The 23,354-nt window shown below is 31.7% G+C and overlaps 2 protein-coding genes and 1 long non-coding RNA gene across 6 annotated transcripts in view; 2 read left to right on the top strand and 1 right to left on the bottom strand.

Moving 5' to 3' along the window:
- Positions 1–22,837, bottom strand: part of LOC135141673 (kelch-like ECH-associated protein 1B) — a 33,428-nt gene extending 10,591 nt beyond the window's left edge. The window contains exon 1 of one of the 4 annotated variants that reach the window (XM_064072994.1): positions 22,800–22,837. In XM_064072994.1, the coding sequence (XP_063929064.1) occupies positions 22,800–22,822 (23 nt within the window). In that variant the 5' untranslated portion in view covers positions 22,823–22,837. Of the gene's footprint in view, positions 1–6,725; positions 6,817–12,871; positions 12,990–13,742; positions 13,909–22,799 lie in introns of those variants that run through there. The other 3 variants (XM_064073003.1, XM_064072987.1, XM_064073020.1) reach the window with 3 other exon arrangements.
- On the top strand, positions 15,781–16,923 carry LOC135135091 (uncharacterized). Its single transcript, XR_010281436.1, has 4 exons — positions 15,781–15,993; positions 16,048–16,121; positions 16,170–16,337; positions 16,394–16,923. It is a non-coding gene; the product is annotated as an uncharacterized LOC135135091 (long non-coding RNA).
- LOC135135086 (uncharacterized protein) lies at positions 20,256–22,076 on the top strand. Its single transcript, XM_064064050.1, has 4 exons — positions 20,256–20,545; positions 20,595–20,801; positions 20,856–21,059; positions 21,109–22,076. The coding sequence occupies exons 1-4, from the start codon at positions 20,489–20,491 to the stop codon at positions 21,967–21,969; spliced, it is 1,329 nt and encodes a 442-aa protein (XP_063920120.1). The 5' UTR covers positions 20,256–20,488; the 3' UTR covers positions 21,970–22,076.
- Positions 22,838–23,354: the final 517 nt, after the last annotated feature.

Raw genomic sequence — 23,354 nt, 5'->3', positions numbered from 1 at the left:
ATTGTTAAAAATGCCGTATAAAAATATATTACACCAATTATATTTTTTCATTATCTATGCTTTCCACTATATCAATTAAGTATTTTTCAAGTTCGTGTTTTTCTCGATTTTTTTAGTACGCCTAAATGTCTGTTCGGTGTAAAAAGATAACAAGTAGGTGGGAAAACAAAAATTTCCCGTCTGTAAATTACTAGTGCGAACAAACATGTACTGTTATTATTATTGTGCAAATAGCAACGATAGGGGGGTCCAATATTTTAAGATCATTACTTGCAGTTTCTTGTATAAATATGTGTAAACACGTGCGATAGATTATCCATATCATGAGATTAGAAGTAGGTAATATTTTTACCCACAAAACTGTATATCCTTGTTACAACGCTTCGTGGAAATCTCAAATCTATTACCGTGAAATGTTTATCAACGATCAATATCGTATTGCTTCACTCAGACAATTTTTTGAGTGTTTTTCTTTTTACTTGAAATAAAGATTTTAATATGATAGCAGTACAGAACTTCACCCAACCTTTTTATGCATCACTTCCGGAGAGTTGATACATATTTATACCCATTAAGTTTTTTTAAATTCTTATTTACCAAGCGATTTTCTTATGATTGTCTTATACTAAGAGAGCAATAAAAAAATCGATCAAAGGTAGCCACGCATTTTTGAACATTTGTCTTTAATAGTCCATAGTCCATGGCTGCCCTTGATCGTGTTTTTATTGCTCTCTCGGTATTTCGTAACCTGTAAAATTAAGTTTCCCCTTCATGTCTGTCCGCGGTTTTATTAGTTACATAATTTCCGAACTTCGGCACCAATTTATCTGCGATTTTGTGTATTTTAAAATTATTGCGAAGATGATAAAACGCTAATAAAAATGTGTCTATTTACGGTAAAAAAACGGGATTTTTCACATAGTTTATCAATTTGTTGCGTTTATGTTATATAGGTGAATATTTTTTCAAGCCATGTAATGTAACAAAATGCAGGTTAAAATAAATTACTAAAATAGAATTTTTGCTACATTTTGCTAAAAATGTTTGGTTAAATCACTGCTCTAATGTGAAAATCAGTAGTCATAGTTGGTGGCGGATTCAAAAATGGTGCACTAAATGTATGACACCTTAAGGACTGTTTATTGAGATTTTTTGTGGACCTTCTCATTACTAAAAAATTTCAAGAAAATTGGAATGAGATGGCAACGTCGGAGTGGAATTTCAAAAATAAATGTTGGTTGTGTTGCGCTTTAAACACAAAACACTCTGTATAGTTTTATGCAGTTTATATTTTTACAATTTTGAACAATGTCTGGTTACTGATAGAGGCAACTTTGACCTAAATAATTTTGTAGACAAAAAAGTTAGCCCGCCCACCCACCCCTTTCCCATTTTAGTGAACCAATTGCGTTTGTTCTAAATAAAACAAGGCTTTCACATTACTACAAAATAAAACCTCGGTAACCGGGTAATTCATTTTTTCTCTCCATTGTTGCACTTCAGAGATGAGGAAAGTTCGCGTAAATGATTAGTAGTAGTACATAATTTCATTTTCTTAGAGTTATATTTGTTTCGAAATTTTCCTCCAAATTCATTCAAAAACAAAATACATCCTTAAAAAAAAGGCATACGAGGCCCCTAAGATTTTCTTAAACTCTTTGATACACAAAACACAAGGGCACCCACAATTTTTTCTCATTCTTGAAAAAAAAAAAACATTGTACAAAATTCTCTGTGGTTTTAAGTTTGAAATATTTTTTAACTGAAAGAAGACACCAAGATTTCAAAAATATGGAATATCTGAATTGATTCCATTCAAATTTCATTTTTTTTACCAACTGAATGTGAAATTTAGGACTTTTAGACAACTTTTTCACTTGATTAATAGCATTATTGTTAGTATTATAGGTTTTATTGAAGTTTGCGGAGATCTTGAAAATTCCTATAATTTTTGCAATTTTGACCCATGTCTGATTATTGATATTTTTAGAACTTACTTTTCTACAAGGTGTGTTGGTTATGTTTCAGAGGGAACTTTGCTCTAAATAATTTTGTAGATTAAAAAAGTTAACTTTCGTCTTCAATTTTTTTTTTTTTGTTTATAAACATTAATAAGAGGGCACGCTTCGTAATTTATCTTTTATATACAGGTGATTCAAAGCACTACTGCATACTTTTAATAACGAATTATATAGCAAAAAATACGTGAATAATACTAAGCTAAGGAAGTAATTATAGTAATCGAGTCGGGCGAATTGCCACTTTCATATTTTCTCGACGTGTTATGACCTCTAGAGTATGAAAACGTTGTCTCCCGTTTCCGTCTGGAGTCTGTATCCATTTTTGTTAGACAAGCAATGTCCAAAACTACTGGAACGATTATGGTCACATTTTGTATAGGAATATTCTGCAGATGGTTAAACACTAACTAAAATTTGGCTACCTCACCACCAAAGGGATGACGTCATAATAGTAAGTTTTGAAAATTTTATAAAATAAGATACTCCTGCATTTGTAGTGTGTGAATCCGTGTCGAATTTTCACCTTAGAAATCGAAAATGGGCAAAATACAATGGGTCTATACTTGTGATTTATCATTTCATTAAAAGTTTTAAATTGTTTTATACAGGGTGACTCACAAAAACGGATGAATGAAAATTTGCATAATAAAATTTTATCATTTTTCAAAAAAGTTTATCTCTTTTATTGTACTTCAGGAGCAAGGGAAGTTATGTCGAAATAACCTTGGACCATTTTTTGCTAATACAATTAACAATGGTGGAAATTAGTTTTGATAACGTACCAAATTTAAAAATTCTGTACCTTCTCTGCTTTTGAGAAAATATAGTTTCACTAGAACTTATTATTTATTTTTTGCCATATAATTCACCATTAAAATTATGCAATAGTGTTCTGAAACACCCTGTATAATAATAAATTCCTTTCTACTTACAAGTGTACGAAATAGTTAATTTATTTTGAAATATAATAAACACAAGAAGCTTATTATGAAAATATTAAATAAATACTGAAAAAAGACGTAATAACACTATTTTTCAGAAAGAGAAAAATACCTTTTTCCATGTAAACTAAAACTGACAAAAAAGTCAAATATCGCATTTTTTTTTTAATGTTATATACGGTTTACATTTTTGCAATTTTGAGCAATATCTGGTTAGTGGTTATTGATAGAGGCAACTTTGACCTAAATAATTTTGTAGAAAAAAAGTTAGCCCCGCCCACCCACCCCTACCCCATTTCAATGAACCACTGCGTTTGTTCTAAAATAAAACAAGGCTTCCACAATACCGAAAACTAAAACATTAGTAACCGGGTAATTAATTTTTTCTCCTCATTGTTGTACTTCAGAGGTGAGGCAAGTTCGCATAAATGATTAGTAGTAGTAATTTCATTTTCCTAAACAGAGTTAAAATTTTTTCGAAATTTTCCTCTCCAAATTCTCCCCTTCCTTAAAAAAAGACTTATGAGGCCCCAAAATTTTCTTACACTCTTTGAAAAAACACAAGAACACCCAAGATTCTTTCTCATTCTTGAAAAAAAAACATACTATAAAATTTCAAAAATATGCAATATCTAAATTCATTCCATTCAAATTTCAATTTTTTACTAACTGAATCGGAAATTTAGGATTTACAACTTTTAAACAACTTTTTCACTTGATAAGTAGCATTATTATTAGTATTATAGATTTTATTGAAGTTCAAGGAGAAGAATTTAAAGCAATTTTGAACAATGGCTGATTATAATTATTGATATTTTTAGAAATTATTTTTATTCAAGGTTATGTTTCAGAGGCAACTTTGATCTAAATAATTTTGTAGATCAAAAAAGTTAGCTTTCGTCTTTAATTTTTTTTTCTTTTTCTAAAAATTAATAAAAAGGCACGCTGCGTAATTCATCCTGTACATAGGGTGATTCAAAGTACTACTACATACTTTTAATGACGAATTATATGGCAAAAAATAAGCAATAATGCTAAGCTGGACCGATTGTTGTCATATTTTGTATAGGAATATTGTGTAGATGGTTAAACGCTAATTAAAATTTGGCTAACCTCACCACCAGTGGGGTCACGTCATAATGATAAGTTTTTTCAATTTTATAAAATAAGCATTTGTGGTGTGTGAATCCGTGTCGAATTTTCACCCTAGACATCTGTAACTGTATAACAATATTTTGCAATATAACTTTGAAACTGCAAAACATATTTTGTTTGTCTTCCTCAAAAAAATGATCATATCATCCCAAAATTTTGCCAAATAAAAAATGATGGGTCAATACTTGTGATTCCATTAAAAATTTTAAAATTTCTTATACAGGGTGACTCATAAAAATTAGTGAAAGAGTCAATTTATTTTATTGATTAAATCGGGGACGCCCCACTCCTTTTTCCCGAAAATTTGGGAATACAATATTGTTATGATTACACATTACACTGCACCTGTCCAAAGTGATATACGGGTCTTTGCAAAAATGTTGGTGACGTCATCACAAAATTTTGTTAAGGGAAAACTCATGTCTTTACAAATATTTATTTTAACTTATAAGAGTTCTCATAAAAAACATAAAATTTGCATAATCAAATTTTATAATTTTTCGAAAAAAAATGGATTTCTTTGATTGTACTTGAGAGGCAAGGGAAGTTCTGTCGAATAATCTTGGATCAATTTTTTACTAATACAATTAACAATCCGTTTTGATAAGGGAGCAAATTTAAAAATTTTGTACCTTCTCCGCTTTTGAGAAAGTTAAGTAAGTTAAGTTTTACTAGAGCTGTTTATTTATTTTTTGCCATATAATTCATCATTAAAATTATGCTGTAGTGCTCTGAAACACCCTGTATAATAATAAATTTCTCTCTACTTACGAGTGTAGGAAATAGTTCATATAGACGTAATGACACTATTTTTCAAAAAGAGAAAAATACCTTTTTCCTTGTGAAATAAAATTGACAAAAAAGTCAAATACCACAGTTTTTTTTAATGAGGGAACAAAAAATATTACTTAAGTGCTAAATAATTGAGTTCCACCAGTAGATGATACGCGGAAATTCCAGATTTATTTTTACAGTACAACAAATGAACAATCGAAATCATTCATACGAAAAAAGGTATGACAGAAATAAAATCAAGAAAGTTCGTACAAGAAAAACGAGAAAAAGTTGTTGACAACGAATAAGAGACTTTGCTTTACATACTAACCACACATCTATGTTAATATCGTGTGAATTAAACGCTAATCAAAATTTGTCGAATCATCCTAACCTTTAGTAAACCCCATTTAAATTTGATAGAACGACACACTCTCGTACTTGTGGTTTATGAATCAGCCTTGATTTTTCACCCAAAGGCATCAAAATGGAATGCGAAAACGAGAAAATGAGAAAACTGTCACCCATTGGATTCCGTCTCACAGGCCTTTTTTTCTTGCACTGTTACTGCTATTATCTATATATTTTTTTATGTATAATAAAAATAATATTCAATACACTTATACAAAAAAAAGGTTCTAGATTTTGTCAAAATTTAACTTAAGTGTTTAATTATGGACTAAAAATGGCATTATTTCCTAGGTTTGCCGAGTTTACAGCTAACCACTCACAATATATAATTTATGTTTTAATTTTTTCTACATCCGATACGTGTTAGGGTAAAAGGATGCAAGGAGACGAAGAAGAAGAAGAAAGCGAAGGTTTTATTTTCTCTGACTAGCTTTAAAACCACAGAATTTTATGATATCACTTTGAAACAACTTTACTTCACCACAACGTTAAAGAATGTCGTAGTAGTCGCTGTAGTATGTAGTAGTAAAAAAAAAAGATTCATACAACAATGGTATGTAAGAACAGAAACACCTTGAAAGCTCAGCATGATTGATATAGACCGTGTACCTGTATTTTTTCGTGTTTTTAAAAGTACTGTTTGCGGAAATTCATTAAGTCACCTTTTTGTATTTGAGCTTTCTGGCTTGCTTTTCTGAAATTTTTACTAATGCACAATGGCGATGACAACGTATGACTTGGTGTCAAGAATTTTCAAATTTTAAGTCATTTATCACTAATTAAATATATTTGAAATATGAAACATTTCTACGAATGATGCATATTCAAACTATAAGGAAAAAATACTTCATGAATCATATTAAATGACTCTTGAAAAAAAAGAAAAACCCCACACTCTTGCTTAGTAATGGAAATTTCGTGATTATAGTAAATTTTAACCTTCATTTTATCAAAATCCTCCTCATTTTATTCTTTTAAAGCCAATAACCCACGTGCCACATTGGTCAAAAAAATTGAATAAATCAAAAATCTGCTGAGTCAAAGAATGCGGTTCGTCCACGACCAATAAAATACTCAATTCGGATGATGAAACCTGCAAGATATTTACATCACCCGTAAATTTATATACTGTAAAAATAACAATCGTGACATTTCCGATTTTTGGGCCAGGTGTGAGTAGTAAATTTGCATGTCATCACCAACACACAATGCCGATAACATCATGCGCTATTTCTCTCCCTAACGATAACGATCAATCACATGAACATAACCAATCAATCAACACTACAAACGTCGCTTTCCTAGCAAAGTCAAATTTTTATTACCATTACCTAATTCAGCCCCCCGCCACTGGCCGTGCTCGAAATGATAGTGTAACCTAATTCTATGCCTACAATAAATAATTTCGTGTTTATAAACATACCGGCTATTTTGATCGAAGCACTGTAAAAGTACTGTACACCTTGCAGAGATGATATGGTGATATTTTCCATTCTTGTTTGATAAATTTTAATAGCGTGGTATCAGCGTGACTCGACAATAAATGTAATTTTTGTTGTAACCTTCGCGCCGACTGAAATGCTCTGACGTGCGTGCATTATATACTTCAGAGTAGGTATGTACACAATACAGAGTGAGTAAAAAATGCAAATAATTGTTAGAACGTTTGATATTCCTTGTTTGCCGACGATATCGATAACGGGAGTTGAGTAGTGCGCTTCTATGTAAAAGGTATACAATGCACGGGAATACCAAAAATTAAAGGTCGATTGACGAATAGGTACAGCGTTATCTGTAAATGACGTGTTGTCAAATGTACATTTCAAGTGTTACACGTACGTAATACATTTTGTTAAAATTAACACCACACATTTACGGGTAATAAGAGTCATGGAATTATTAATTGGCAGGTAGACGGTGTTCATTTATTGCACACTGCACATGGTCATTAACTTTCAGTCATTACAAGTACTTTAATTCATTTAAATTGGAAAGAACTTGTACAACGAAGGCGGGAATTATACTGGAACCGACGACTTCCTAGTTTTTATTGGATAAAGTTCCACGGGAACTAATATCGTACCTTGATGGAAGATAAAAATGGTGTTATGTAAACTATGAATTAATTGTAATTGTAAATTAGATCAGTAAATCAGAATTCTAGGCAATGAAACGTTATCTAATGACAATAACGAGGTGATTGATCTATGAAACTTCTTACCTATTTGTAATCCTACACCTGGGTAGTTGTATGTTCAATATGTTTAAAGAGGTTAAGACTTCAAATAAGCGCGCCTTTGTCATATATTTAGTCTAAATATTAAATATCGCCACACTTTCAAGTTTGAACAATTTAAATGTGAAATTATTGTATTTATTTGTCCTCATTTAACACATTTTTTACACCATTTACAAAGTAAGCAGACTGTATTGTTACAATACACTTTCAATATTATAAACTTCAAATAAAAATTTGGTTCCGACAGAACTTCCCTCGCCCTCGAAGCGCAGCCCAACAAATCCTGCTTTTTGGTTTAATGTGATGACCCCTATAAAGTAAAAACCAGTGGCGTAAATAACAGCTTTTTTGACTTGAATTTTTCCTTTCTTCAATTTTCTTTTCTTTTTTAGTTTCTTCAGTTTTTCAATTTTCCAAATTTTGAATTTTTCAATTTTTAGATATAGCAATTTTTCGATTTGTAATTTTTCGTTCCGGTTTTCGAATTTTTTGTTTATTTTTAATTTACTCAGTTTTTCGTTTCTTCGATTTTACGATACGCAGCTCTTCGAGTTTTCATTTTAAAATTTCAGATTTTGCAATTTTTCAATTTGCAATTTCAAGAGTTTTCAATTTTTCATGTTTTCAGTTTTTCGATTTTTTAATTTTTCGTTTCTTCAATTTTTGATTTGCAATTTTTCTAGTTTTCCTTTGACATATTATGTATGTATTTTAAAGTTTTTCAATTTTACGATTCGAGAATTTTTCCATTTTTAAAACTTTTTCATGTCTGTATTTGATTTTTCTACTTTTAATTTTTCAATTTTTCGATAATTAATTTTCTAATTCTTCGATTTTTCAGTGTTACAGCTTTTCCACTTTACAATTTGGACGGTTCTATCATTTTTCTATTTTCCAATTTTTGGGCTTTTTATTTTTTCTTTTTTCCAATTTTTCGATGCACTATTTTTTTCAATTTCTAAGTTTTTCCATTTTTCGTTTCTGAAGTTCTGCAATTTGCAATTTTTCGTTTTTTCAGTTTTTCGATTTTTCAATTTTTTCCGATTGTTGGTTTATCGATTTTTCATTTTTTCGAAAAAAAAAAAATTGAAAAACAGCAAAATTGTAAAACTGAAAAACTAAAGCTGAAAGAACGAAAATGTATAAAATGAAAACTTTAAAAAAATCTAAAAATTGGAAATCAAGAATTTGAAAAATTGAAAAACCATAAAAACGAAACGTATTGTAAAACTAATCAGAGCTGATCTGACACGACCTGATTATATTAATTTATTTTTTAGAGAGATTAAACCAAGTTCCAAATAATCTCCTGCGATGGAATATTTTGTCGCCAAGCCATTTTGTCTTTTTTTTTCCTTGACATAACGTTTCATGGGCTCTAAAGTACAAAGAACCCCGTATATCATAATTAAACCGAAACACAAAGTTATTAGAAACAAATCAATTTATTTAAAAATTATTAAATTAATCTCGAAAATGTGCAAATTTGAAAATAATTTTGGCAATCTCATGGTGACGTACGATGAAGGCACTGTTGCGTGAGCCATACCTGACTAGAAGTCACGTTTTTCGGTCATTTGTCTCCACTTTTAATTTCAGTCTGGTGGTAGCAACACCGGCACGTCGTTTTGGCGTATGTGTAGTTTTCTTTCAACAACACGGTATTTAAAACATGTTTCACATGGTAATTTCTTGTATAGAAATATGAACTTTGCGTTTAGGTTCCGCCCCCCATCTCACGATAAATAAAAAAATAATAACAATTTCTTTTCGTAATATAGACAGTCTGATTTAGTTCTTTCAACAATAAAATACTTAAAAATATTAAATGGGCATTGTTGCCAGATCTACCGATTTACGCTAGAGTTTTACAGAAAACCAAGTTCTGAATACTAAAATTTTTATTTATGTATCATTTTTTTTCTTCTCTCGATCTCCTTTTGCTTTTAAGAAAATAAGAATATTCATTTTTTCGCATAATAATCTTTTCTACAATACGATTATGCCCCAAACATACGGACTTTGGATCTCAGCTCCACCCCTCGATTTCATAACGAATAAAAAATTCGTCACAATTGAAATCGGGAGGGTGGGTGGGGCTTAATTTTTGATTTTTTTTTCTCGGTAGGTGTAGTTTTCTTTCAACAACATGATACTTCCACATGGTAGATTCTTGTAGAGCAATAAGGATTTTGCAATTAAGCTCCGCCTTCGGCTCAACGAATAAAAAGGCATCACAATTGAAATGAGGGCGGGTGGGCGGGCTTTGTATTTTACCTTTTTTTTAATATGTGAACGTAGTTTTCTTTTCACGACAAGAAACTGAAAACATGTTTAAAAGGGTAAATTTGTAGAGAAGTGTGGGAGATAAAAGAAGACTATGCATATTAAAAAGAAAAAAAAGCAAAATATAAGCCCCGACCACCCACCCCATCTCAACTGAGACGGTTTTTCTTTGTTCGTCGTGAGCCAAGGAGGCGGTAAAATCGGTATTTTTCTACAAGAATTACCATGTGAAAAGTATTCTTCAGTGATCGTGTTAATCAAAGAAAACTGTATGTATTAAGTAACAAAAAAGCCAAAGGATAAGCCACACCCATCTGTCTGGATTTCGATCGTGATGAATGTTTCATTCGTTGTCAGACCGAAGGGAGGAGCGTAATTGCAAAATCCATGTTTTCTGTTTTGAACATGTTTTAAAGTTTCTTGTTGTGAAAAGAAGACTACGTATATTAAGACACACGGGCAAAATATAAGCCCCACCCACCTACCCTATCTCAATTGTGATGATTTTTTTATTCATCGTCTCTATAAGAAATTTCATGGAAAACATGTTGTTAAGTATCGTTTTGTTCAAAGAATACTATGTATATTAAGTAAAAAAATAAAGCTAAAGATTAAGCCCCACCCTTGCGTGTCAACTTAATCGTGATGAATTTTTCATTCGTTGACAGACCGAGGGGCGGAGTGTAATTGTAAAAACCATATTCCCTACAAAAATTACAATTAGATTATAAACATGTTTTAAGTTCTTGCTACGAAAAGATAACTAGGTATATTAAAAAAAAGGAAAAAATAAAATCGAAAAAAAAACCATTGAAAAAATAAAGGAAATAAAAGAACGAAAAATTGTGACATAAATTCGAGAAAATGAAAATGAAAATTAAAAATCAAGAACTTAATTAAAATTAAGGAAGCAAAAAAGGAAAAACCTAAAAATTAAAAAATTTAAAAACTGAAAAATCGAAAAATGAAAAATTGCAAAGCGAAATGTTGAAGAAACAAAAAACTGAAAAAGTTGGAAGTTGGAAAAATGAAAAAATTAAAGTCGAAAAAACGAAAAATTAATCCGTTATCAATTTTTTTGGATGGCGATAACGAATAAATTTTGATTAACAATTTACGATGTTTAATGTTGGTTAGCGTTTAACCATCATGAAACGTCGAGAAAACATAGAAGTGGAAAGTCGCCCAATTCAACTCCAGTACTGTTTTCTAAATTTTCTAAATAAAGCAACAAACATTTTCATAAAATTTTCCGACATTTTTTTACAACACAGGATTACTGTCAATACATATACAACTATGATTTTTATCATATTTCCAGTCGATAACTAATGTTTACATTGCAACATACTTAAGACTACTGTTGCCAAGGAAATATTTCGAAAACTTTGCAAGTCAGTATGACACAAATTTAATCATCATCACACAAAAAATCGCCATAATTTTTTACGAAAAATGAACCTATTTACGTAAAGTGGTCCCAGAAATATTTCAAAGTGAGTTAATCTCTTTTATTGCTCTCACAATGCAACATGAATACCCTTCCCATCATAACGTTATTTAATCAACTGATTAATTCTCCTGGAGCAAGATCTGTTCAGATTGAACAAGATTCGTCATAATTCGATGATGATACTACACTAGAGGAGTGGCTTGCATACAAGTTACCGCCCACTTTTTTACTATTGTTGTGTAAATCATTCACTAAAGATCACTATCAATGAAAACGATAGACCATCTGCATACATCAACAAACCAAATGATAAAATTCTGCGCAGTTCCATTACTCCTTCGAAAAGCTTTTTCTAAAAACTAACAAAATCCTACATTTGCATATCAGCATTAAGCCGCTCGTACAAAAGGATTTTTCTAAAAAACTACCAAAATCTGCGTATCGTCATTAACCGACTCGCTAAATTTCAGCTTGTGCGTAGCTTGCTTCCATTTTTTTATACACAAAATTAATTACGTCAATTTAAAAACGACGGCACTCACAAAAGGTATTATCTGTTCCGCTTCACGTTGTTGATTTCGACTTATCGAAATTGGATCACCATATAAAAATAACTAAACAATAACCATTAATCCAAAATAATCAGAGTAAACAGGACTTCATGTTGTTGGAGTATTACGAACGACGCCAAACACGTAAATTTTATAATAACCATACCGAACGGAAAATTTATTCTCCACATTTTATAAATAAATCAAAGCGAGGTGCTTCGAATTCAAGTAAAATCAATATGTAGTTACAATAAAAGTTTAAGAGAGAAAATATCAAAATTAGTTTCCACGTAGGTGGTAGCTTCGTATTTTATTACAACCATTGCGAAAATCGTTAAGGTAATATAAAGTTTATTGACTACAGGAAATTAAGCCACATCTGTTATAAAATATATTATTATATATAAGCGCAACTGAATATCGAACGGTTGTGTAAATGGTGAGGAGATATATCTCATCCTTTACAAAAATGATCCAGTAGCCTTTTTATACAGGTTATACAATTATCCCTTGAAAAAGCAAATTTCAAACTATATTCATTTTAAAGATCCACCAACATCGCAATTTACTGAGAAAAAGGACGTGCAGCGCTCTAAAATTACGCAAATTTAACTTTCCCAAATGAAATGAATAATTTGTCGACTCTCAGTTATGTATTTTATTAAGTTTTTCTTCATCCTGTCGAAAAATAAAGCATTATTATTATGATTATTATCAAACTGGAGAAGTATTTAAAGTAAAAAGTGGGGTTAGGGTTCGTCATTACATGTCACTTTGATATGACAAACACATGACGCTCGTTTTCGCTCTAAAAAACAAACAATGCGGAAAAAATCGAGTGGATGTTATTTATTTCAATATTGTTTGTTGCTTGTCTGTCATTACACACATCGTAATGAGGGCATGACCTATAGTATCAGCAAAAACTTAAGGGGTCTAATTTAACAACTTGTACTCTCTTTTTTCCGCAATATTAAAATTAATGAAACGATAATCCAGTACAAAAATAACTCAAATTCTTCGCTAATGTGTACTCTCACCTTTGACACATGCCGTACATAGTTTCACTGTTTTGCAACATTCTATTGGTTATTAACAAATGCCCTCTTCTTAAAAGTCCCCTACACACTAAACATTGCGTGTATTTTTAAGTACTGTTCACACGGCAAATGCGAGCACTAAAATCATCCAATGAATGAGGAAATAAAGATCGACCTGGGAAAAATCTGGCAATAGTTAGCGGAAGTGAACGGAGATAATGATTATTTGGCGTAAAAGCGCTGGTCATCTTGGTGTTTCTGATAAAAACACGCAAGTAATTAGACAAATGACTGAAGAAAAAATTGGTAACAATGCGTCCGTGAAATAAAATTAAGTCTTCGCTGTGGAAACGGCGAATAAATCGGTTTAGGAGTCGGTTTACTATTTATCTTTAAAAATGCTGACTAATTTATTAGCATAGTGACGTAACTTGTACAAGCATATGTAAATGATTGTTATGTATTTATTATAATTTTTGTAGAATTATACATTAATGCCAGAGGATAGAGTGGCTGCTGCACATCAGGTTTTAAAAACAATCGGGAGCCGTTATTTTAAAAATGAAATATAAACAAACAAGCGATTTACATAAGCGGAAAAATGTCGTTATCTTTTGTAAAGTCATTTTACAAGTGATTACACTCGAATATATTGGTACTTATCTGTTCCATGTACGATCTAGAAAAAAACATTATTTGAACTTTCACTCCGTAGTTGAGACCTAAATAAGACGTCAGTTTCTCCTAATTGTCGCCCAAAATTGTTGTGAATTGTTTAAATAAACGGTCCGGGGGAGTGGAAATTAACATAAACATTGCATAGAGAAAAAACAAGGACATAACCTCTAAAGTGATGTGTCAGATGACTTACCACTTTGGTATTTTAATTTAACGGTTTTGCGATGTGAATTTGGCACGTTAAAAGCGCTTTTCTTCGGCCACACAAACACTAATTTTGACAATGTTTATTATTAAACATTTGACATTTTAATAACCGCACAAAATGACAGAGACACTCTGAGTCTGACATTATTGCTCACAGATTCGAGATTACAGTTGACGCATGCAAAAGTTACACAATTTGTTTCATAATAAACGCCCACGGCGCAGGCAACACAAAATACGCAAGCCATAAAGTTCAGACAACGCGCAAGATTTTTCTTGCTTTATTTCTCATTGCATTAGTATGTATAAGCATTCAAAATAAAAACACTTTTATTGCGAGCGCTTTAAAATTTGATGGTAAAACAATACACCGGATGTCTTAAATTTCATTTAATGGAGGTTAATATCTTGTTTACTGTTGATGATATTGATATATCTACCGAGAGAGCAATAAAAAACACGATCCAAGACAGCCACGTCTTGTCAAATTACCGTCAATTGGAAAGTGAGGTGAAAATGCGACGATCAAAGACAAACCTTCAAAAATCCATAGCTGTCTTTGATCAGTGATCATGTTATTTATTTTTCTGTGAATATAAAACATTAATATTAACCTAATGAATATACTGTTGCTTCCACTACCTTTATTTTCAAATGCTAACCAAATATTCCCTATTGAAAATTAATATTTTGTAAATTTTTAAAACCGAAATAATCATTTGTCATCATGCCAAATTTTATGCCATAGGTTTGTTTACGTAAGAATAACTGGATATCAAATTTGACAAAAAAATGTATTCAAAATATAGATACTAAAAATATTTAGAACAAAAGAAATTATATTCACAAGATTAATCAGACACCTATGAATTCGTTCCTTATAGACATACAGGTATGTACCGAGAGACTATTAAGGTCGATTTATAAACTTGTCGCTGACGTTACTGTTCGCCGTTAACGTTGCCGTTGTAAGATAAATACGCAGCGAAGATATGCGTCGTTTATATCATCCGTTGACGTTGCCGTTGAAAATGTTGAAAGTTGGTACGCCGTACTAAGTACATACGTACACTAAGAAAAAAATAAAGCCAAAGATTAGGTCCCACCCATACCCACTCCGATCTTAATTCTCAATTGTGATGAATTTTTCATTCGTTGTCAGATCGAGGGGCGGGGCTTAATTGGAAGATCCATATTTGTCTACAAGAATTTACCATTGTAAACATGTTTTAAGTTTCTTGTGCTGAAAAGACGACTACGTATATTAAGAAAAAAGGCAAGATATAAGCCCCGCCCACCTGCCCTATTTATTTTAATCGTCGAGAACCAAAGGAGCGGAATCTAAAAGCAAAACCCTTATTATTTCTCTACAAGAAATTACCGCGTAATGATGATTTGGAGTATCGTGTTATTCAAAAAGTACTATGTGATGTATATTAAGAAAAAATTAAAGCCAAAAATTAAGTCCCACCCATACCTGACCTGATCTAAATAGTAATGAAGTTTTCTTAACTGGCAGATTTAGGAAAAAAATCCATATTTCCTTACAAAAATTTACTATTTTAAACGTCCCCAGTAGCAAGCAATATTTTTCTAATATTTATACAAGATTGATATAATATTAAATGTTGACTAGATATTACAAATATTTATATAATATTCATTTTATATTTATAAATTTATATATGAATTTCAACATATATTACATATTTATGAAATGTCTTTTTATCAAGATACCGAACAACAAAAATGAAAAAAAAAGTACCATGTTGGGACAACTTGTAGGTAATTTATTTCATAGGGTTTTTATTGGAGCAATATTAAAAATTGATTTGAAAAAATACCAGCTATTGTGAAATTGACACTATTCGAAATCTCGCTTTGCACACTATTAATTGCTCATTAAAAAGTAATATTTTTTTTATTTTTGCGAACAAAAAATAATTTTATTTATCATTTTTATAAAACTTACTTAAATTTGCGTTTTACCTACAGATGCGCTTACTCTACTGGAACGCGTTTGCGCAATGTGCAAGATATATATATTTTCTGTTATTGTTGGTGGTTCAAAAAGTATTTTGTGTAAGTTCATGGTGTTTGTCCTATTGTGAATTGTGATTATCGGTACTGCGATAAATTCAGAATAGTGTAGTAAATACCGTTTTGTCAAGAAAACAGTACTAAACCTACATAACCTCACTTCTACATGCAATGCAGAAAATGCAATTTCTCAACACGTAGTATATTTAAGAGGTTTAATATTTCTGAATATAAGCATATTATGAATGTAGAGACAAAATGATGAATGTCCGGGCGCAACCAAAAAAAAAAGATTGCGGGAGATACGTAGAAATTGGATGAATTGGTAAGCATTTATTATTATTATTATTAACTCATAGTATTTATAAACTAGTTTCAGACTGATAATAATGTTTATTTGTCAGGAAGAGAAGACGTAAAAAAACATGTACGCAATTTTGAAGAAATTATTAATAATGAACCAAATTGTTTTCAAGTTTTCAGGGCAAGGAAAAAAATAAGCTCTCTTTTAGTGAACTCACAATTAACAAGGCTACAATATGTAAAGTTATGTGATTTCTTAAAAAATCCGAACTTTGTAAGTTAATTTAATTGTAGGTACCACACGGAAACGTCACAAAAATGCCACAACTACTGAAATTTAAAAAATGGTAGGACCGCATTAAGCGCAGACAAAAGCAAGAATGAATTCTCATCGAAAAAACATGAGGTATGATTTTTTTTATTTTAATTAATTATATCGCTTTTCAATGAATTGGTTATAGAGCAAATAATTATTAAATAAATATTTCTGTATAACGATTGAAATGTAGCAGAACATTGTTAATTCCATTGCCAATGTATTTTTATGTTTAAAAAATTTATATTGTGTTTCACATCAGGTGATTTTTTTAAATTTATGCTCTGGTTGCCCATGAAGCTTATGTCAGCAGTTTCAGTTTCACTGCTGACATAAGTGTCATGAGTAACTACAGCAGAAATTAAAAAAAAAATCACCTGGTACAAATTTTCAGCGAATTGGTTCTAGGACAAATAATTTTTAAATGTATAAATATTGCCGCAACGTTTCAAATACACTGTTATTTCCAGTGACAATGTATTTTTGTGTTTAATAAATTTTATATTGTATTCCATACAAGTTTTTTTATATCCATACCCCCTTTCATATGAAGAACATTTATTAAATGTTCTGAACTAAATAAGTATTAAACATTGAAAATAAATATATATTCAATATTTAAAACCAATATTGATTTTCTAAAAAAAAATCTGTCGTTACCCATATTATTTAAATGTTAGAACTTCAATATTTATTACATATAAAATGTTACTGGGGGTGTTTCAAGTTTCTAAGAATAAAAAAAAATCATCGCAGTGGAGATGGGGTGAGTGGGCGGGGTTTATGTTTTGCCTTATTTTCTTTATATGTTGATATTTATTCTTTGAACAACACGATACGCAAAAACATGTTTTTAAATTCTTGTAAAGAAATAAGTATTTTGCAGTTAAACTCTGCCCCCTTGGTTCACAGCGAATAAAAAAAATCATCACAATTGAGATAGGGCGGGTGGGGGGGGGCTTACATTTTGCCTTTTTGTTTTAATATTTGTAGACTTCTTTTGACAACATGAAACTTAAAACATGTTTAAAATGGAAAATTTGTAAAAGGAAATATCGATTTTGCAATTAGGCTCCCCCCTATGATTTCAAAATCCAAAAAATGCACCCTTTTAACCATGTTCTAAGTTTCTTTTTGTGAAAAGATAGCTCTTATGAAGAAAAAAAAAATAGGGAAAATATAAGCCCCGCCCATCCGCTCTGTACCTCAATTCCGATGATTTTTTTTATTCATCGTAAGCCGAGGGGCGGAGCTTAATTGTGAGATCCTTATTTTTCTACAAGAAATTACCATGTGAAATATGTTCTTAAGCTCAAGTAATCGTGTTATATAAAGAAAACTAATTAATGTATTAATTAAAAAAGAAAACTAAAAGAGAAGCCCCACCCATCCGTCTCGATCTCAATCGTGATGAATTTTTCTTCGTTGTCAGACCAAGGAGCGGAGCGTAACTGCAAAAGCCATATTTCCCTATATAAATTTTCCACATGTTTTAAGTTTCATGTTATGAAAAGAAGTCTGCACATATTAAACCAAAAAGGCAAAATGTAAACCCACCCACCCACCCTATCTCAATTGTGATGATTTTTTTTATTCGCCGTGAACCAAGGGGTGGAGCTTAACTGCAAAATACTTATTACTTTACACGAAATGAAACACATGTTTTTGAGTATCGTGTTGTTCAAAGAATACTATGTATATCAACAAAAAAATGCAAATTATAAACCCCGCCCACCCACCCCATCTCAATTGTAATGATTTTTTTTACGGAAAACCCGTTTAAAATGGTAAAATTTCTAAAAAAATATGGATTTTGCAATTAGGTTCCGGCCCCACGGCTGCCAACGAATAAAAGCTCCATTATTACAGATATGGGTGGAGCTTAATCTTTGGCTTTAATGTTTTCTTAATATAGATAGTATTCTTTAAACAATACGATACCCAAAAACATGTTTTTAATTTCTCGTAGAGAAATAAGGATTTTGCAGTTAAGCTCCGCTTTCTTAGCTCACGATGAATAAAAAAAATCATCAGAATTGAGATAGGGTGGGTGGGCGGAGCTACATTTTGCCTTTCTTTCTTAATATGTGTAGACTTATTTCGACAACAAGAAACTTAAAACATATCTAAAATGGTAAACTTTGGTAGAAATCAACTTAAATCCTCCACTTTTCTTCTACAACCCGTTCAAATACGGTTGAACATCAAAATTATTAGCAACGCAACTTGGCAACGGAGTTTATAAATGACAATTTTCAGCCTACCTGATTGTTAAATAGTAATTTACACAACTAGTTCGGGATAGCCTGCTTCCCGCATGAACGCTTGTTTGCGGCACGACCGAAGGGAGTGCTGCATTTGCGTGAATGCGGGAAGCAGGCTCACGAACGTGTTGTGTACAATATTTTTTGCAACGAATAAACCTTTAAACTGAAGAAATTAACTGTGAGTTATTTATAAACAATGGCGCCGTCAACACATCACAATGTTGACACTACGCGAGTATTTTAAGGTTACCATGGCAACGGGAAGTTAAAATGCACGTGTGCGGGAAGTTCGAACTCCCGCACCCTGGTGAATGCACGAAAGCCATCAAAAAAGATCATGAGTGCAAAAATGATATTTACGACAGCTGCTATCGCCTCCACCAATCAACACGTGTGTTAGACGTGCTCATGTCAAAACTAACAACTGTGAAATGACCGTGGAGGAAACAAATAATAAAACATAATAAATGACTGACAGAAACAATTTGTAATTAATCTTTTACGTCTTATTATTCGTATATTTTTATTGTAAATAAACGTGGCATTTATATTTCTTTAACAATCAATGATTACTAAAAAATTGTAGTTCATGATAGTTAAAATTCTATTTACAGAGTTTAGCTAGTTTTGGGCAAATCTCAGTTAGTTGCTTTCACCTGCTTGAAAAAATATATCTGAGTTATCAAACTTTACTTAAGATAAAAGGGGATCAAAATTTTGTCCATTCATTCCCTGCAAAAAACTGATTACGTCATCTCAATTTAAATATGCAGATAATAATCTTCCAAAGATGATAAATAAATTTGGATTACAGAATATGATAGTTGGTCTTGGAGATTACATAGAACTGATTTTGAAATTTTGGCAAATTTAAATTAAACAATAATATTAGCTAAAATTTATTTATTCTTCATTATTTTGTCGCACGAAAAAGTTAACCCAATTTTTTTGAAATATTGGAAACTTGAAAATATTGGTTCCCCTAATTATTTGATTATTAAAGTAAAACATTCAAACAAAAACACCTTATGGTATTGAAATAAAAAAATATATATCGGGATTTACGATAAGATAACATAGCATTAGCTATGAAACATAACAATTTATTAACAGTTCATTAATTTGTAGTAAGTATGTAGAAAAAATTGAAGCTTCTTGAACGAAAAATAAGAATAATAATGAATTTTATTAGATTGACACATGTCACAGCTAGTAGGTATTATTTTATCACAAACTTTGAATTCTTTTTTTCTTTTTATTGCGGTACCACAAGATGATACAAAAAGAATAAAGAATGATTTAGATACAGTTTTTTATTCTCTATAACTTCTATATTTAACGTGTTGACCTAAAATAATTAGGGGAGCCAATATTTTTCAAATTTGTTTTTACATGTAAAATCCCTGTTCTAAGAAAGATTCTCCATCCGGTCTGTACATACGCTGTTACTGTACATAACAAGTATAACGGGAATCGTGATGATAAATTAAAATTTTTATCACACTATTACACCTTTTTTTTTGTTTAAAAACAATTTATGAATACTAACTGTCAAAATCAAAAACTCCCGCGCATAATTTACCCCTCGGCCATGTTGTGAATGTGACGCTCATCTAAAGTCAACGTCAAAAAACCAACAAAACATTATAAAAAGCAACAACCAAAATCAAATTTGATACACTAGAAATCCTCATTAACAACAACATATTTTTATACGTGCGATAAAATCCAGGATCGTAAATTTGCTTCAAGATTTTGATACAAAGTGAGGTTATGTCCGAATATTATTAAACAAACGGAGCAACAATGATACCCCCAGTGACACCCGGCCAGGCCGAAGAAAAGCACAACATGGTCAGTTGGGTAAGTAACCCATCGTCCGTAATTTCACGAATAAGAGTCTGCATTCCAGAAAAACACCTTCAGTATGAGACAAATAAGCTTGATGAACTTGGCTGCTTCACAATTAGGAGTAAAAAACGGCAGCCGATCAATAATCCCCAATTACAGACGAACGTACAGTATTACAAGTCCCGCCAAATCTTTAGACCTTCTCAGAAAGAATCTTCAAAGTGCCATTAACAAGGATATCGACAACGTTATCAAAAAATATTTGGAGGTGTGTTTGCGTTGTTGTAGTTGCGTTTAACGCATTGATGTGGATTTGTTCTAGAAATTTTTTCAACCTGCCATTAACAATATAAAGATTAATTTGGGGAAGGATAGCGTGAGTGAAGACCATATAAGAGAAGTGTGTAAGCAAATGCTTGAGGATGCTAAGTTAATGTATAAAATCTCTCCTGGCTCTCGGGATAGCTCCCCTTATGAATATAGCGACTCTGAAGCCAGTACTACAGATGGGAGGAGTGGGCATACCGTACGGTTGCGACACATAATGTAGGTCACTTTTAATTTACTAATTTTAGAGCCCCCTTCACAGAAAAAGGAAAGAATCAGATACTGAGTCTGAAACAAATGGAAAGCGCCACAAGACACAATTTTGTTACATGATGGATGGTGGGAAGTACAAAGCACCAATAAAGAGGGAGGGAGTAAAGTGGAACCCTGAAAGAATTACAGAAAATACTTTATTTATAATGGGGCCGCGCGCTAACAAAGTTTTAGGTTATGGCCAAACCAGGGGGCGCCTTTACGCTCGTCACCCCGACCTAGTCCGCTATTCTGGTGATCAAGAAGACAAAGAGTGGTTATTGACGCGGAATTTGATGCCACCTAGTGGCGGTAAAGCATATCTAATGATTTTAGATGATATCAAAGAGTTAGCAGAGAGTGATGAATATAAAAACAACCCTAATTTACAGCTGCATGAATTGAAAGGATTTCCAGCACCTCATTTTCTACTCAACAAAATAAGATTATTTTTACACAACTGTAAGACTGACAAGAAGCCTTTGATGGGTTTGGATTTGTTTGATTTTCGGAGTCAGTCAATAACGCCGCCTAATACTACTATAGATTCTGGACCGTCCACACCTTCTGATACTGTACAGATGGAAAGCCAACCAGGAAGTACTAGCTCTAAGCAATCAGATAATAACTTTGCTAATATACCAGAGATGAGTCCAAACTCCAACCACTCAATTATTTCAACTCAAAGTCCTATTCAAAATTCAGGGTTGCTCTCTCCTAACATGCTAATGGCGCTCGCGAACAACGCAGATGGGAACGGGGCTGTTATGATTCTTAAGGAGAATACTCAGAATGACAGCAGTTTGTCTAGTATTCTGGCAAGCCACATAAACAGTGATAATTCGCAGGATTTTTAGCCCCGTTTTAAATGTTAGATATTTATTTTTGTATTTGCTTTTAATTTATTTTGTTGAATGCATGTAATGTGTTTTACAATAAAGAGCAAATGAAGTTGTCTTTCTAATGAGAGTTGGCACTGTTGGCAGTAACTTTGGTGGTGTTTGGCCGTTGATCAATTTTTTTCGTAGTGAGTGTGACGCCGGGGCTAATTACTGTAACAGGTGAAAGAACCAACGGTATAAATTCACGTACAAATTTTGGAATGTTTTTATGTATTCCTTGTAAATACTACCGCAATGAGCAGAAAGCACACATTTAATTAAATAAACAACGAAATTCTTCATTTTTAGATTTTGTGGGTGAGCTCGCATCACCTATGCTAGGTAAACATAGTGGGCTGTGTACAATTCACGACAGGTAAAATTCAAAAAACTGTGACGTAGTACAATGGCGGTTCTTCGTTTAATGTTTGTGTTTAAAAATTTAACTTTTCGGTGAAAATAGTGTTGGTTCTTTGTTTTTTCTTTAAAATAAAAGGTATTCATAATGTAAAAGTGATGTGAAAACGTGTACTTTTGGTTGTTGCAAAAATTAAAGTATCTAAATTGTGATTAACAGAGTCTTCACCATTCGTTCTACAAAGTTGCCTCATTAACAAATTAGCGTTTATAATGACTATGAAAAGAACATTCAGGTAAGTGGGCCGATAATTTACGACAGCGAATACAACAATTATTATTTAATAGACGGTATTGAAAGTTAAATGTTTTTGAAAACTTTTCAACTAGCCACTAAGTAGATATAACATAAAATTTGTCAAATTAACATTATTTATGAATGTTTTTACCTTGGATCTCTGTTTCTCTTCATTTCACACCGCAAAATTAAAGCAGTAACACAAACTTGATGGAGAAACCTTTTTAAATCGTGAAAATAGTTGTTTAATTTTGTTGCTAAGACTATGGATTTTGTCAATACAATGCAATGCTAACTAGATGCTTACTTTAGGTTGGATCGTTGCTATAATCAAGATTATAGGAGTAATTAATTAAATTTTTTCCCTCGAGTAAATAAAATGTAGATCTTCAGTTTCTGTCTGTCGTCTATCTGTGACGATTTTTATTACACTTTCCGAAATTACTAGACCGATTGTTACCAAATTTTATGTGTATGTTAGGCATACCGTGCAGATGGTAAAACACTAATCAAAATTTCTTTAATAACACTAGTTTACAAATTTAAACTTTTTTTCATATCCAAGAATAAAAAAAATATTTTTTACTTCTAAATTACTTACTGATAACAAATCCAAAAACGGATAATCCTTATCACGTCAGGTTTTTTCATAAATCCAAAATAATGAACTTTGCTTTTACCTTCACGTTAAGTTAAACTGATTCGT

This window comes from Zophobas morio, unplaced genomic scaffold (assembly GCF_036711695.1).
Source record: "Zophobas morio isolate AGI-343-1 ecotype UQ-CSIRO unplaced genomic scaffold, CSIRO_AGI_Zmor_V1 ptg000004l, whole genome shotgun sequence".
NCBI classification, from domain to species: Eukaryota; Metazoa; Arthropoda; class Insecta; order Coleoptera; family Tenebrionidae; genus Zophobas; species Zophobas morio.
Note: the sequence above shows the minus strand (reverse complement) of the source record. Positions and strands in the feature narration are given on the sequence as shown.